This window comes from Aspergillus viridinutans, assembly GCF_018404265.1.
Source record: "Aspergillus viridinutans IFM 47045 DNA, scaffold_1, whole genome shotgun sequence".
Taxonomy (NCBI): Eukaryota; Fungi; Ascomycota; class Eurotiomycetes; order Eurotiales; family Aspergillaceae; genus Aspergillus; species Aspergillus viridinutans.
In genome coordinates this window covers 2155399-2172088 of record NW_025091217.1, presented here as the reverse complement: position 1 = coordinate 2172088, position 16690 = coordinate 2155399, and the positions used below count along the sequence as shown (strand labels likewise).

The 16690-nt window shown below is 49.2% G+C and overlaps 6 protein-coding genes across 6 annotated transcripts; 5 read left to right on the top strand and 1 right to left on the bottom strand.

Annotated features, from left to right (window-relative positions):
• Positions 1–270: 270 nt before the first annotated feature.
• Aspvir_000641 (ribonuclease H family protein) lies at positions 271–1098 on the bottom strand (the record flags this gene model as incomplete). Its single annotated transcript, XM_043265776.1, has 1 exon — positions 271–1098. One exon carries the CDS (start codon positions 1096–1098, stop codon positions 271–273), a length of 828 nt encoding a protein of 275 aa, XP_043121711.1.
• Positions 1099–1527: 429 nt separating this feature from the next.
• On the top strand, positions 1528–2589 carry Aspvir_000640 (HNH endonuclease signature motif containing protein; the record flags this gene model as incomplete). Its single annotated transcript, XM_043265775.1, has 1 exon — positions 1528–2589. One exon carries the CDS (start codon positions 1528–1530, stop codon positions 2587–2589), a length of 1062 nt encoding a protein of 353 aa, XP_043121710.1.
• Positions 2590–3522: 933 nt separating this feature from the next.
• Positions 3523–5035, top strand: Aspvir_000639 (uncharacterized protein; the record flags this gene model as incomplete). The annotated part of the gene is made up of 4 exons (XM_043265774.1): positions 3523–3694; positions 4044–4506; positions 4694–4744; positions 4801–5035. 4 exons carry the CDS (start codon positions 3523–3525, stop codon positions 5033–5035), a joined length of 921 nt encoding a protein of 306 aa, XP_043121709.1.
• Positions 5036–8395: 3360 nt separating this feature from the next.
• On the top strand, positions 8396–9736 carry Aspvir_000638 (Mn(2+) transporter ATX2; the record flags this gene model as incomplete). The annotated part of the gene is made up of 3 exons (XM_043265773.1): positions 8396–8445; positions 8520–9494; positions 9553–9736. 3 exons carry the CDS (start codon positions 8396–8398, stop codon positions 9734–9736), a joined length of 1209 nt encoding a protein of 402 aa, XP_043121708.1.
• A 1878-nt stretch (positions 9737–11614) lies between these two features.
• Aspvir_000637 (F-box/WD repeat-containing protein) lies at positions 11615–13772 on the top strand (the record flags this gene model as incomplete). The annotated part of the gene is made up of 4 exons (XM_043265772.1): positions 11615–12019; positions 12091–12701; positions 12777–13488; positions 13545–13772. 4 exons carry the CDS (start codon positions 11615–11617, stop codon positions 13770–13772), a joined length of 1956 nt encoding a protein of 651 aa, XP_043121707.1.
• A 1046-nt stretch (positions 13773–14818) lies between these two features.
• On the top strand, positions 14819–16492 carry Aspvir_000636 (putative C6 transcription factor; the record flags this gene model as incomplete). The annotated part of the gene is made up of 3 exons (XM_043265771.1): positions 14819–14871; positions 15011–15644; positions 15701–16492. 3 exons carry the CDS (start codon positions 14819–14821, stop codon positions 16490–16492), a joined length of 1479 nt encoding a protein of 492 aa, XP_043121706.1.
• Positions 16493–16690: the final 198 nt, after the last annotated feature.

The following is a 16690-nucleotide window of genomic DNA, read 5'->3' as shown; positions in this document are numbered from 1 at the left end:
GGGATAATCGCGTTGCGCGGAGAGCTTAGCCGGTATAACCTTTCTAGGATTAGCGCCATTGAGAGCTGTTGCTTAGTGTTACCCGTCCATCTACGGAGTATATTGAAGCTGTAGCTAGATGCATTGATTATTGATAGATTTTCGAACGGCACTTCTTATTTGATAACTTTCAATTCCGTCATTTCAGCTAATTGAGTCTTGCTTCCATAGGTAGTGTATGATAACCCATTGTCTCATAAGTTGCTCAGGTATCCTCGCTCAAGGCTGTGTTCATGGCAACGAGTACAATGCCTCCTGCTCAAACCTCAAATTGAGAGGTAATATCGCGAGAGATTTCCGAGCTCTTTTGGCCAGCGAATCAGCTCGCACATTTCCTGGGACGCTGTTGTGCCCTGGAACCCACCGCACCTCAAGCCGAATACCCAGTTTGTATAGCAGCAATGCTGCTTTGATGAATGACGATACTATATTTTCCGCAATACTTGTCGCATAGGGAAACTTCGAAATCTCCGTCAATGCTGCTTGAGAATCAGTGAAGATTGTCATTTTCCTCCAATCGTTGCGCTTTTGGGCAATCTCCGCAGCCACGTCGAGCGCTGCTTTGATTGCGAAGAGCTCGGCTAAGTTAGAGGAGTGGACTCTTGCAAGACCGAAAGCTCTAAACTCCCATTCTTTCTTGTTAGGCCATATTTTGTACACTACAGCAGCCGCAGCAGAGGTTCTTTTGGTTGGATCAGCTGACGTCTGAGGACGAGTCCTTGCAAAGGAGCTGTCGACCCAGAAAACACACGAGTCCTGAAATTCTCGCGCAGGTCGCAGCTCGGATGCTAACAGCGCATACTCTCGGGCGTATCCGCGCTCCTGTATCACGATATCCCCGCGAAAACTGCAATAAGAGGGGACATACAGTCGGAGTCCTTCGCCGTCTCTGAGATAGCTCTCATATTGGGCCGGTGGAGATGATGCTTGCTGAGCAGTAACCCGGCTAGGTTCATCTGATTGAGGGCTAGTGAGGGTTACAGACGCCAATTTAGCAAGAGCTTGACCTTGTTCGGTTTGTCGCACGATCTGAGTCAAGTACTGAGCTAGTGATTCCATCTTCAAGAATTCAGCAGATTCGTATGCAGGGTCATTTCTTGAAGAAGAGGTAATGTAGTTGCAAGTTAGCTGCCTGACTAATACTATTGGGGTGACAGCGGGTTAGGATTCAGCGAAGAGAATACCATGGTTAAGTGCACGGTGCAGCGATAGTGTGCTGGTAACCATTGTATCATACAACCTCACTCGAATCTATCTGCCATCGTCCTCCAAGAGCAATCTCGTTCTACGCCGAGCTGCAACTGGATCCGCTCCAGTGCCGCGGATCTCTCCACGCCTTCTCCAGCTCCGATAACTGTCAAAATTTATCTATATCACCATAACTCTAATATATAACCCCTAGACTATGGAGTACACCGTCCAGACATCTTTTCAGTCTAGCGTTATTGAATTTTGATAATAACTACCTATTCGATTCGCAACCAAAACATGGCCCATTACCGAAGTATGCAGCCCAGTCAGGGTACAAGCTACTCTGATTCAAGTGACCCGACAACAGATGTCACCCTCTCCGTGGAGATGCCCGGGGAAGTACGCGCCACACTGAACAGCTACGTGCCCCTGGATGCGGACGACGAGACCGTGAAGCTCCTTCGGGAAACGTTCAGGTACCTTCCATCAGACGGCAGAGTTAACCTTGCCGAGGATATCATTCAGGCTGGGGCGGGCAATAAGTTGCACCAGCTTGCCCAGAGTATCGTTTCAGGCCTTCTCAAGCCGATGATGGTTGCCGGTACCAAGAAGGTGGAGATACCGCGGTTGGGCATTGAAGAACGTCTTGCCAGCATGACAGACGAGCACGAGTCGATGACGCGTGCCCAACAGCTCCAAGAGGATGCGCTTCGCAGAGATGGCAATAAATGCGTTGTATCGGGCCATTACGATGTTCTATCAGAGGAGTTATATCCCGAAGAAATTACTGCTGACCTAGAAATTGCATATATTGTGCCTTTTGCTCTATCCAAGTTCAAAAATGAATATGAGAAACAGCAAATAATAGCTGTTTGGACGAACATCTTTCGTTATTTCCCAAGCGTTCGTTCCCGGCTGAACTTCTATTACCAGAACATTAACTCCATGGTAAACGTGATGACTCTCTCCCTACCTCTCCACACGCAATTTCGACGATTCAGTCTTGCACTCGAACAGAAAACAGACAGCATAAATCAATTTCGTGTCAAGACGTTCCGTGGTTTTGCAACAGCCCATCGAGCTGAGCTGCCAGCGAGTGGAACTATCAGCATGACAGTCCACGATGGACGCTTCCCATTGCCTTCACCTATTTTAGTTCAGGTTCACTGTGCAGTTGCGAACATACTCCATGCCACCGGCGAGGGTGCGAAGATCGCCCGAGCCCTACGGGACTATGATGCGACTGGTGGCCTCTCTAGCAACGGTAGTACCAATGTCTCGCAGCTCCTATCTGTGACTAAACTTGCATTGGTGCCCCATGTCCGTCGCTTCGATGGAACGGGTTCGATAGAAGACTGAGACAACAGACATTGACAGGTCCCTCCACACCACTCCGTCTTATGGAGATAGTAGCTATACTGAAGTGTGGGCTTCCCTGCCGCATGATGTCGCCCCCGCTGGAACCCTGATTCGCGATGACCCCAACCCCCGCAATAGGCGACTAGTCACCGTGGCCTTTGATAAAAGGACGGTCACTCTGATTCGAGTTTCGCAGTGCCGCGTCGACGCAACCCATTCCCCCTTTGCCAGGGCCCACAAAGGATCAGTCAAGCTGGAACATACTGACCGGTTCATCGAATTGCGGGACCTCAGCCACTGTTGGCATTCTCATGGCTAAGTTGTTTACTATTAGGTCAACGTCCGACCCCTGTATGAAGAGGGATAATACAGCCAGTACCAGGAGTAATCAGCAATTGCAGAAGGCTGTCCACCTTGCCTGCCCTCCAACAGCACTAATCTCACAAGGTTGACACCGAATTGAATGGATCGGAAGCCGTCATCGACTTTGACCAAGTGAGGCACAAGGTAGAATCATTGCGCCTTGAAGGTGCGGTGCGTCCTGCGATACTCGTGTTAGCAAGCTATTCTACACGATACTCCACGTTGCACCGAGCAGCCATATGTATGCCTTTATCCCATGCCAAGCTAACTGGGACAATAATTCTTTCTTAATTGTGTCGATTAATCTTCTCTGACTCTTCTCGGTCTGTCGATCTACTCATATGCTATGCTCAGTCGTCAATTATTCAAACCACATAGAAGACTTGATCCTTTGTCTTAGTTCTTTGGAAATCAGGTGAACTCTTTCATTCACCATACTAAATATAAACCAGTAAATTTCAATCTAAACATGGCAGCGACAAAAGCAGAGTAAATTGCCTTGATCAGGGTGGGCACAGCTGGCATGTGAATTTCCCTGCTCTTCATCTCGCAGGGAGAACATGATTGTGAATGTCTTCGACACCAGACCAGACCATCATCCAAGAGCAAGGCCCTGAGAATCTTGCATTATTCACTTTCTATGCTGAGTTGCAAGCCTGCAACTCGATCCGCTCCAGCGCCGCAGATCTCTCCACATCTTCCACATCTCCGATAACTGTCAAAAGGTTAAACCACCCTAACTGTGATATATAATCCCTAGACAAGGACTACATTGTCTGGACCGTCCAGCGGTATTGGGTTCTGATAAAGGATGGCTGACGAAAGAATCAGGACGTCCAGTTCGGACCCAAGCGACTATGATATGACTGCGAGGACATCAGAAGTAGATACCGTCAATTTCACAGAGATGCCAGCCGCAGTTCAGGCCACGCTGAAGGGCTACCTTCCATTGGGCGAATGATGAAAAGCCAAGAAGGTCATCGAGGTAGGTCATGCAAAGTTTCCGCTCCGATATCATAATGGTTAATTGAGGATTCGAAAAAAGGAAATGGATACCTATAGAGAGTTCTGCTCGCTCTGAGCTTGGCTAGCCGAAGAGGAACGGCATTATTACCACGGGCAGCGCCTGCTCCGTCTCCTTCCAGGAGACGACGGTTATGTCGCATGGGTTGCTGCCCAGCATGCATTTGTCGAGGGAATCCGTACTACATCTATCTCCTGTTACGGAGACGAATCGACTGCAGATGGCGCAGCTCGCTTGCGCGAGCTTGAGAACACCTTTTCCCTAGACAAGCGTGAGGACGTTGGGCAGGAGATTGACGGGCTTGGAGACCTTGCGGCTGACCACAATGGACTAAACACAAATGATCGCTTCCTCACTCGATTCAAGTGTTTACAGAATCAGAGAGAACAGCTCCAGGCCAATGACAACCCGGCGGTAGTACGGAGACATTCAAGCATCATCACAGGCCTCCTGACACCCATGAAGGTGGCTGGGGACAAGACGGCCGAGCTTACTCCTTCACCACGGATTGGGATTGAAGTCTCCCTAGAGTGTGTCTTCCCAGTATCATGATGAGTCAATGACGCGTGGGGAGCTGACTGAGGAATCATCCCCTAATCTCTCCCTCACCTACTCCACTAGGAGTCGCCTTTTACGCGGCCTGACGCTCACTTTGGTAGCCGCCATTCCCCCACATTGCCCCCTCCTTGGTGAGCAACGACTCAGACCCTTTGTCAGGGGTTGGCAGCGTCATGTGCTCAAGTGGGAGCCTCCCAAGGGCCTCAAATGGTAAGCGATCAATCCTTACGGTCTTTGACGGAGGTCTTGCGGCTAATGACAACTAGGCTGGAGAAAGTCTTGAAGTGGCTCTGGGACGGGGCGCTGGCAATCCTCAAATGGCCGGGATGCGCCTGCAGTAGGCCGAAGCCCCGAGGCCCAACGCCGAAGATGTCGAAAATTAAGCCGGACGTGGCGGTAACGGGGGCTGTGGCGAGCCTGCAGCTCCCGGCCAGACAACTTCGACCCCAGGAGGCCTGCAGACGAGCCAGCCTGACACTAGAGGGGGAGCTGGCGAGATGATGGTTTACCATCAACGTCGACCATTTCTTAACCTTCATATACTTCATATACTTCATCTACTATGACACTGACTGCACTCTCTATACACCAAGCAGACATGGTGAACAGAGCTCCTCGTCTACACACGGGCAGAGGTCTGGGCCAAGACCAATAATAGGCTTAACGGGCCGAGGCGAAGTGCCCACAATCCGAATTCTTAATCCATGTCGTTGACTAGCAGCTTCGAGATGATGCATCCAGAAGAGACGGTAATAAATGCGTCGTATCTGGCGAATACAATGTTAACAAAGACGATGAGTACACTCTCGATGAAGTGATTGCAGACTTGGAAGGGGCACATATTGTGACTCTAACGAAATGCGTCCATTCTTTGAGGACTGCGTGTTCGAACAAAGCCGAATATGAGAAACAGCAGAAAATGGCTGTTTGGGAAAATATTTCTCGCTATTTCCACAGCATTCATTCCAGGCTCGACTTCTATTACGAGCATTAACAGGGGACAACTGACTTGCAGTTAACACCAGCGGCTGAGCAGGAGGGGCAGACATTCAAACAGGTGGTGCAGATGAGGGGTGGGGAATTCCTAGCAGAGGTAGGGGAGGACTAATCAGCAGAAGGACTATCTCTAGGAGGTAAATGGGTTGTTTGAAATGGCAAGGCATACTGTCTGCAACAGGATGAGCAGCCTTAAACAGAAGACAAGATAAGTCCAGATGACGAACCAGCAACGAGCAATATGTCCATCAGGCGCTGATGGCATTTCTCAACGCGGTAGCTATGGAAATCCCTAACTCAGACCATGATTGGGGTATATGACGTCTCGCATTCAAGGTTGACTTCACAGCATGGAGATCCATGCAGTGGCTATATGTACGGAACCAATGGGGGTGAAGGAACATTCATAATCGTGGAAATCAAGGCTCATATCCGGAGAAGAAGCATCCAGGAAGGTTGCGAATCTACATGCAAGAAAGTGCTGAGATGGTCACTCGGATACTCAAGGATAGGCGCAAGGGACACACAGTGCCCCTAAACAACTACCTGGGTTGGTTTATCTTTCATTCAACATTGTCGGCTGCGTACTAATACCCTATGTCATTAGATAATTTCTAGTCTTCTAAGATCGGCACCGAATGTCTTACCTACCCATCATATGATGCATTGTATGTCAAATACCTTGAAGGAAACACCTCTGGTAATAGTCTCCAAAGATGAAAGAAATCGGCCCCTTCAACACTCCAGATTATGACCACATGAGATTACTACTTGCGCAATATATCGGATGTTTCTGTCTTCAGATCACCGACCAAATGTCATGATGCTATCACAATCTCTTCACAGGCAATTTGGACGGTTCAGCCTGGCGCTTGAACAAACTGACACCCCACGATCTATACCTGACATGTGGAAATTGTTGTCTCTGTTCTTTAACCATAACCATGTTCTCCAGTGGACACATGGGAGCTTTCCCAATCCCCACAACCCACGGATAGCCTACTGTTCAAGGTAGGAAAATGTCAACTGCAGAAAAATATAGGCCCATGGAGGCGCAATATCAGGACGAATTCTACAGGTCATTCAATCTTTTGGCAGGCCGGGGAGTACCGATCTGCAGTGAATGGTCAAGGACCGGTGATGGTCGAGTCATCATTTGCCTCTGTAATTATTTACACGAGGACTGGGTCGATGGGTATTGTGCCTTTAAACCTCTTCGTCTGTCTTCTGACGGCCACGAAATCGAGTGTGCGTTTCATTGGCTGCTCCGGGAGCCCCATGGACAGATGGGCTATGTCGACCTTGCAAGAAGCCAATTACCGTCTGCAGGTCTTGGTCTCAATATCGTGGAAGCCATTCCGTCGTTTTGCAAAAAGCTGTCGAGGTTTTCCCCCGGGGAGTGAAATTGTCACTATGACACCCCGGTGGACGCTTCAATTTGAAGCTTTTGAGAAGCTCAGGAGCTTATACGAACGCTCTGTGCGAGATGGCCCCCTTCTCTTACAACAAATCATCAGATCGATCATCTACGATGCAAACGGCAATATTGCTTCTTTCTACAAAGTTCAGTTCACTGTGCCATTGCACACATGCTCCATGCCGCCGGCGATGGTGAGAAGATCGAACAACTACTACACGGCTATAACGCTACTGGCGGGCCTTGCTAGCAACGGTAGTAGTGGTGTTGCACAGCTATTATCTGTGCCGAAGCTTACATTGTTGCCCACGATTCAAGAGCACAGCATTAACTTGAAACCCGCAAGACCTGAGTCCAGTGATATCAAAAGACGCCCACTTGAGCCAAACCGGCAAACTAACTGCCCGATGAATTGAAGGAAAGCAGAACTGAATGCTAAATGTCCTCGCCTTCTCCGCTCTACATGTCTTCTCTTCAATGTGCTTGATCTGTTGGCGATAATGAAGTGGTACAGGGCTTTTTGATCCCAACCCTGACTTGACAGCTCCCATGCATGGAGATGAGACCGAGGCCATGTTACACCTAATAAATGCATTTAATAAGATTAAACGAGCTCATTACCCTCATCATAGGATTAGCAGGAATATGAAGACGCAGAAAGTATGATTATGGGCCGTGCTGAGTACTTTCAGACTTCTTCTCACTAAATGCTTAGTAGACTGCTCAGTATGACCAATTCTTGCTGATCAGAGCTTGATCACGTCTGCTACCCTCATGCTATTCAACCTCTATTGGATAGCCTCGTTACTTGTTCTGCGATATAGGGGTATTGAAGATTCGTACCTGAAGAAGCTCGCAAGACAAGCTTGGATACACTTTTTTTGTGAAGCCTTGGATCCTTAGGCTTCGGTGTCAGCACGTGCAAAGCTAGATGTCGATCTAGGATTGAGGAACAAAGAATCAACCAGCTGGTTGGCGAACATATATTCATTGTCGTGCATCAAGAATTGATAGAAGCAACATGTACCAGCTCACCTAATATTTAGTCACAAACTTGAAAAATTTCTGATATTGACCCTTTGACTATCACTGCTATACCTCGATGTCTCCTTGTTCCTGAAACATTCCTCTTCCGCTTTGTGGGTCCTGCCGACATTCTGTGACTGTTCCCTTTGCGGCGGATCGCAATCTGCTTGGCCACGCCACGTTTAGTCGTCCGTCTGCGGTGTCTCCTTCATATCCCAAACGGTGCGAATTCTGTATAGACTATCTACTCCTCAATCGGACTCATTCATATTCTCAATTGAACACTTCTGTCAGGGCCCTGTCATAGCCTCACTGCCTACTGACACCCAACCAGCGGAAGCTATTCGACCAATCGCGCAACTGACATCATGTTTGAGGTCCTATAAGGCGGAGACAAAAGCTCTTGGGACGAAAGGTCGACCATGGAGGGACTCTTCACTTTGCTCGCTTTGAGCATTGTGATGGCAATTACGTGAGCATTGAGATCATATTTCGTTCATCTTCAGGGAAGAATAGAAAACTAATGGCCGCCTCGTCTTGATGTAGATCCTTCGTTGTCGGCTCATTACCGCTCGCTTTCACCCTTTCCCCCTCGCAGTTGCGATTAATTTCTTCCCTTGGAATGGGAGTTTTGGTTGGGACATCTTTGATTGTTATTATTCCGGAGGGTGTGGAAACTCTTTACAGTGCGAACTCGCATAATGATCGAAAAGGTCTCAGCACTCGTTCAATAACGGCCGTAGAATGGCAACACCGATCATTTCCGGCGGTCGATTTCTCCAACTCGAACAAGGAAGCAGATTCTACACATCCCCCGGCCATGTCTTCACCGGAGACATCTACCTTGGCACCCACACTTCCACTCATACGGACAGTGCACGTTACCCGCGACGACCAACCTGAATTGCGGCAGCGAGAGGAGGAGGGTGGGTCGAATAAGGATGAACATAATGGAGATAAAGAAGAGAACTCTTCACATGCTTGGATTGGAGTTGCCCTGATCAGCGGTTTTATCCTGATGTACCTCATCGATAAACTACCCGATTTCGCAACGCCTTCAAAGCAACAAAGACCGCCCTACCACATTTCTCTGGACAATCTGGGATCCGGATTGCGACGCAACCCTTTCCCCTCCAGAGAAGGAGGTTTGTTGGACGCCGGCAGTACCTCTAGTCGAAGTCATAGCTTTGCGACAACCACCGGTCTCGTCATCCATGCGGCAGCTGACGGCATCGCTCTGGGTGCATCTACCTCCGATACCGGGTTGAGTTTTATCATCTTCCTGGCTATTATGGTGCACAAAGCTCCCGCGTCTTTTGGTCTTACATCGGTGCTGCTCAAGCAGGGCGTGTCGAGTCGGACCGCGAGAGCGCATCTGGTGGTCTTCAGCCTGGCGGCTCCCTTTGGCGCACTGGCAACATTTCTTTTCATGCGGATCGTGGGCTCGGGCTCTAGCGGTGACGAGGCAGCCACTTTGTGGAGGACTGGAATGTTGTTGTTATTCTCTGCTGGAACTTTTCTGTAGGTTATCCTCTGGTCTCAGTGACTGCAGGAGACAATGGTGACTAACCGTCTTTAGTTACGTTGCCATGCATACAATGCAGGAGAACGGCCCGAACTTGGAGTTGCGCGAACTACCAATGAATGGATATGGCGATTCCAGAGACATCCCTATTGAATCCGACAAGTCCATGCGCGATCTGGTCGCTTCTGTCATCGGCATGATACTGCCGCTGTTTTTGCAACTCGGTCATGCTCACTAACGCGATTCCGCTTTAAAACCTCTTGCCCTCTAATCCCTTATGTCTCTGATCTAATTTGGCTAGAAACCCGGCTCCAGTCTGGTTTCAGACTTGGGGCTCCTCGGTGAGCCTAGAAGAATGAATTCATGGCGATCTTGAATACTATAGACTTTGCGCGTTCGAACGAAGAATCCATCTGTTTCTCAGGAGCTATAGCGTTCTTTTTTTTTTTTAAACCGTTCCCCTGTTTTGTGCTATACCGGTACCTCATTCTACTGGAAGAGCTGTCGCTCTGCTCTGGCTTATTGTATTATTCTAAATGCTATATGCGACTGTTGTTTGTGTGTTCGTGCCGGTTCAACTGCTGTATAGTATAGCCTTGTGTTCGGCGCCTTCAAATTAATGATGAAACCATTTGTCATGCGGATGATACCTGGGAGAATTTTGTTCCATGGTTGAAGATATTCTGTTGTTTGCCAACCCAGGGACTCGGGACAACCATATCACCAAATCTGGGAATTTGAACGGCCAGAGAGTCCATGGATGAGATAAATATTTGGAGTGCCGATTGTGTTGCGGCCCAGGATGTTGCAGATCCGAAGCGTCTGATAAGATACGACATTAATAGAGCCATCCGACAGTCCATGAGCACATTAGTCATTTAGAGCAGATGTAGACAGGCATGTGGTGGCTGAAGTACGGCTGATTCTGCAAGTTTCTTTGCCTCCTTTGACGACAGACTTGCGAGCTTGGGGGTTCGCCTGTGCCACTGTGCCAACACGAGGGGTTATTATACCTCTGCATTCTGCTCTTCACCAGCATACTAAGAAGTCTACTAGTGACGAGGAGTCTGTGAAGGAAAGATAACTCAGATGTACATATCTATATGATTTCTTGCTCACTGTGGATTGCGTCCTTGAGATTCCCAAAGTTTGTCATTACCAGTATTTTTTTCGCCTTGTGGAACCAGGTATCCTCTTATCGTCAACTGTGGAGACAAGATGATCATCAGAAGTCATATATCTACCTCTGTACAACATCATATCATTTGAAAGCAGATGAAAATTGGTTGATTTTGATCGCCTACTACTGTCACTCACTGCAGACTTGGGCGGATGTTCCTTTCCCAAAGCTGAGAGACCTAGCTTTACATGTGCCATATCAAAATCTGCGGAGGACTATCTACAAAGTACTTCTTTCTCCCAAGTCTAGACGAGAGTGGCCTAGATACCGAGTACCTATGCCTCTAAGGTAATTGACTATGGATTATGCTATTCCTAGGGCCCGCACCTGACCCGGCAAGACATCCGCCGCATGATCCAGACTCCAGACTCCGGACACTACCTTTCTGTCTCTTCTCTCGTCAGGCTTAAGATCACTTGCTTGCCTTTTTGATATACATTCGGCCTTCTTTTTCAGGCATCTGAAATGGCGTCAAAGTAGCCGCTGTTGCTGGCTGTAACTGACCTTCTCCCGTTTTCCTCCTCGAGTAATTTTCCCAACTTCGCTTTCTAAAGGAAAATAAAATAAAATACTCCCATTTCTTTTCTGTTTTCTTCCTTTTCCCCCCTATTTCCTTCTTTCGTCAGAGCGCTTCCTCTAGCGCTCTCGCATCGGAGTCTATCCGTTTGTCATCATCTCACTTTCTCTTTCCTCCTCAATATCAGTCCTCCTTTGACCTCTCACCACCTCTCTTTCTTACAATATTTGTTTTGCTCCCTCTCAAGAGAAGCGATACGTTCTCTATGATCGAAGTCGATCCTCAAATGTCTTTTGCGAGTCCCTATCGATAATCATCGTTTGCCGTCGACACAAGTGCATGTTGTAACCGTCATACTCTCCACGGCAGTTCGCGAATACACTCGTCGGGCGTCATTCATGGAACGGCTGGACGACGGGATGACTCCGCGTATTGTTTCTGAGCAGTTGGAGACTGCACATTCCAGATCATCTGCCGCACGGAATTCAGCCTCCCACTCGAGATCTCTGTCCTCCAACAAGACCGTCACTCCTATTCCTCCGAGTCTATTACCCTCCGCACCTGCGTCACCTCCAACTCCGGCCCCTAGCCCGACCCCTCACCAGAGACCTCCAACATGGCAGTCCTCAGACGAGGAAGATGATGCCTTTCTTTTGAATGCCAGGATACATTTTACTTCTTTGTCCAGCGCGAAGAAGCAGAGATTTTTGGAGGGCGTACTCGGTCTGTGCGATAGTCAGCTTCTCAGCTTTGTATCGAGTTATGTCACTCCACGGTTAAGGAAAGATCCTTTTCAGGTCTTCCCAACCGAACTATGCTTGAGGGTAAGCTTTCCGTTGACGATCGCTCAACTTTCACGGACAGAACTGACTGTAAGCTCCCTTCGTTGCACTAGGTTCTCTCATTCATCGACGACCCGAAAACCTTGGCGAGAGCCTCTCAAGTTTCAAGACGTTGGCGTGATCTCCTGAGCGATGATATTACCTGGAAGAACCTCTGCGAGAAGCATGCTTACGCTTACCGGAGACCGTCGGGAGATTTCATTGACCCCTTTCACCTGCCTTCGGTTTCAAGCACACGCTCCCTGAACGGGCTGCAGAGAAAAATCTCGGGTTTACATCCTGCAGATAATCCCTTCGATCTACCTCGCTCTGGCTCTGGAGACTGGCTCTCTTTAGCCTCACGGAAGCGACGGACTCGACCCTTGTCATACAGATCTCATTTCAAGCAAAAGTACATGGTGGAGTCGGCTTGGAACAAAGGGGGCCGTTGCACCCAACGGCACATCACGCCAGATCAAGGTGTCGTCACGAGCTTGCATCTTACCTCGAAATATATCGTGCTTGCGCTGGACAACGCCAAAATTCATGTATACGATACCAACGGGAATAATCAGAAAACATTACAAGGTCATGTCATGGGTGTCTGGGCCATGGTACCGTGGGACGACATTCTGGTGAGCGGCGGTTGCGACCGCGAGGTCAGAGTCTGGAACATGGCTACCGGGTAAGTGGTACCTTGATGACGCTGGGAACATCTCAGCTTAGCTCGCTGAGAGGAAATGGCTAACAGTGCCGCCAGGGCGGGCATTTACCTTTTACGTGGCCACACATCGACTGTGCGTTGCTTGAAGATGTCTGATAAAAATACAGCGATCTCTGGATCAAGAGATACGACGCTGCGCATCTGGGATTTGACAACAGGCACCTGTCGCAATGTTCTGGTCGGGCATCAGGCAAGCGTTCGGTGTCTGGCCATCCACGGAGATATTATTGTTTCAGGGAGCTACGATACTACCGCCCGGATTTGGAGCATATCGGAAGGACGGTGTCAACGAACGCTGTCGGGCCATTTCAGTCAAATCTATGCGATTGCCTTTGACGGCAGGCGAATCGCTACCGGCAGTCTGGACACCAGTGTCCGAATCTGGGATCCGCACTCTGGCCAGTGCCATGCTATCCTTCAGGGACATACATCCCTTGTCGGGCAATTGCAGATGCGAGGCGACACTCTGGTTACCGGCGGATCTGATGGATCAGTGCGCGTTTGGTCATTGACGAAGATGGCACCTATCCATCGTCTGGCAGCTCATGACAATAGCGTGACTAGTCTTCAGTTCGATAGTTCGCGTATTGTCAGCGGTGGTAGCGATGGTCGCGTCAAGGTGTGGAGCTTACAAACAGGCCAACTCCTCAGAGAGTTGTCCACGCCTGCAGAGTCTGTTTGGAGAGTTGCATTTGAAGACGAAAAGGCAGTGATCCTGGCTAATCGGTCGGGTCGGACTGTTATGGAGGTGAGTAGCCCAACTAGAACCTCAGTATACATATCTGATTTGATACAATTTCATAGGTCTGGACGTTCTCCCCTCCAGAAGAAGATGATGACGGTGCTGTTGTTGAAAGTACCGCGAGCACACCCGGATTACGTCCACGCCAACAAAGCAGTCAAGATGACCTCTCCTTGAATTTTCCGTCTCGTTCAGCTCGACACCGAACGCTCTTTTCAGATCCACCTCCGACCATACCCTTGAACAATAACGATGACGACCACCTCATGCCGGATGCCCCTGCTTCGTGATTATTCTCCTGCCGTACTATTCGAGGCTCAATAAGTTCATCACACCTTCAAGTCACCCCCATTCCGTGACTTCTATTCCGCGCACTACTTGATCCATTGCGAATTGCATTGGACAAAGTGCAATTTAAGTCTAATCTCACCGGTCGTCGACAGCCGTCTGTCACGCTTTACCGGCTAGGGTGCAGGCCACAATCTCGAGATCAGATAACTTTTTGTCATCAAACCTTTTGCATAGGTACTGGGTGTTGGACTCTATTTTCGTTTCTATCCTTGTCATCCATACTACCTTGATTTTGCGGAGTTTCGAATGGGAGTCAGCGGGTTTTGATGCAGTACCTTCGACATGGTTTATTTTTTTCCTCGCCGGTTCGATGATACCCACCTCGGGAGGCGATGTATTTGGCATCTAGGAATTGGGCTTCGATCCTGTGACAAGAAGTGGTCTCATGGTCACGGTCTTCGCTGTCATGTTGTTACTGCTTCCGGCATATATACTTGCATATCAAGAGGCATTATAGAACCAAGCGCAGTTCCTCTCATTTGATCCGCCGCACAGCTGGCTGTCTTTTTCGTAAATAGAGGAAAATTGGCTACGGGCTGAGACATACTGATTAATCCGTAATGCTTTTGATCAGGGGTTCATCTGTCTTTATGCGTGAATGGGATGGGCAGTTATCCGAGGCAATGACTAATACAACACGATTCCATCCATGTCCCTGTCAGCTGACAACAGCCCCTGTCCAGTCTTCCACGATTATCCATGAAACAAAGCAGGGGGATCCCTATCAAGATCGTGTCTTGATATCTTATTGTTTTCATCTCTTGCCGTAGGTTCGGAAAGCAACGTGGATACAAGGAACCTACCGACAACCGTCACCTTACTGGTCACACTATCAATCATGTCCAGGCGGCAGGCAGACGAATTCAGTACATCTGCATCTTGGATTTGAAGCCACAACTACAATAAAGAGTCGCACCTCATCATCTCTAATCTATTCAAGGCATTCTGTCGCATGCGTAACTTACGAGTGATGTAAATATGGTATATGGAGGAAGACCGAGCACAGGTTGCTATCTTTGCCTTAAACGAAAAGTGCGGGTAAGTCAAAATCATCTTGTTTCCTATCTATCCATCATGAGCTAATGATATCGAAGTGCGATGAGGCGCTGCCAGAGTGCCGGAATTGCGTCGTCTATGGACGGCCATGTCCGGGTTATCGGCCCGATACCATTTTCAGGGACGAGACGCAGAAAGTGCAGCGTATGGTGAAGAAAAACCGGTCTGACAAGTCGTCTTCTGCCGGCGCAGGCAAGACCCAAGCTACAACGCCGCGTGCGGTTGAAGTCTCAGAATGGAAGCTTTCTCCAGTGTCGGTTCGTCAGATGGCCGACTCGAGCTGGGAAGAGCGGTCGGTTTGCTTCTTCTTCGACCAGTACACTTGCTCGGATGAGACGGGCGAGTGTATCAGTCACCTGGGATTCTTGCCGTCGCTGTACGCTCTGTGCCGGGGCGCTGGGGAGAAGGAGTGCTCGGCATCGTCGTCGTCGCTGCGGCTGGCGGTGGATGCAACGGCTCTTGTCACGCTTAGCAATGAGATCGGGGAGCCCTCGTTGATTGTCAAGGCGCGGTATCTGTATGGTATGGCTCTGCAGCGGCTGCGGCAGGCGCTGGAATCGCGGACGCAAGCACTGCGGGACGAGACGTTTGCGTCGGTGGTTCTGCTTTCCATATTTGAAGATATTACTGGAGAGCGCAATGGACTTGCGAGTTCACATACAGTGGGGTTGGAGATCCTGATGAAACTGAGGGGCATGAGTCAGTTCGGCCACGCGCAGGGCCGAGATCTGTTCAACTTTGCCTATACGCATACGGTATGTCTTTGTCTCAGTGTCTGGGTATCTGCGGGTGAGAACTGACAGGCACGAAGCATACCGAGTTCTTGGCCTTGGGCGACAAGCCTCGATTCAAGACTGACTGGATTGCTGGACTCTTGGACAGTGCGGATCCCGTCCACCGGCTGATGCTTCTCGCATCGAAAGTTAGCCAGATATTCCTCGAGAGTTCGTCCTTGCAGGCCTCGGCAGGAGCGGAAGATGTGTGCAGGCTCGTCTCGTGCATGGAAGACGCCAAAACGGTGGATTTGGAGCTGGCAGCGTGGAGTCAGGGTCTGCCCGATACCTGGCTTCCCCTTATCGTCTACTCGCAGACACACGAGTCTTTGATGACCTATCAGCAGATATCGATCGCAGCGATATGGAGCTACTACCGTGCTATTCGCATCATCCTACTCAAAGTCATACTCCGGCTCCGCGACATCCTTACATCAGTAGTTAGCGAATGCACAGTCTATAGTGAGCTTCTTCAAGAGGAACCGATGATTCTAGAGTCGATCCAGGAAATGATCACGGATGTGTGCCGGAGCATCCCCTTTGCCTTTGGCCATGTGGATGCGATGGGCAATCCGATCCCGACCTCTTCGGAGGGGAAGTTGCACATTCGTGCTTTCCAGGGGTACAGCATGGTATGGCCCTTGTGGTATATCTCGTCGTGTGGCCTGGCAACGCCAGAACAGAGCCACCAGGTCCGAACCGTTCTGGCCCGGGTAGGGTCTACATTAGGTATCAAACTGGCGTTGATACTAGCTGGGGAAGGGCAGGTTGATTATTTAGCTCATACCGCCCAAGGTGACACTATCGTCCGTGAAGCAACTGTGGTATAAGCATGACGGCCATTGCTGTACTACAGTACCACTGTACTAGTTGCCGGCGATTGGTGCGATTCACTGCAGTACGTAGTCGTTTATCAAGTTGTATATAGGTTACTCTTGTATATGATTCTTATCTCACTATATATAAATAATTTCCAAGGATAATATCCATCGCTTACCACTGGTACTAGAGAGGTACAGATGTACCGA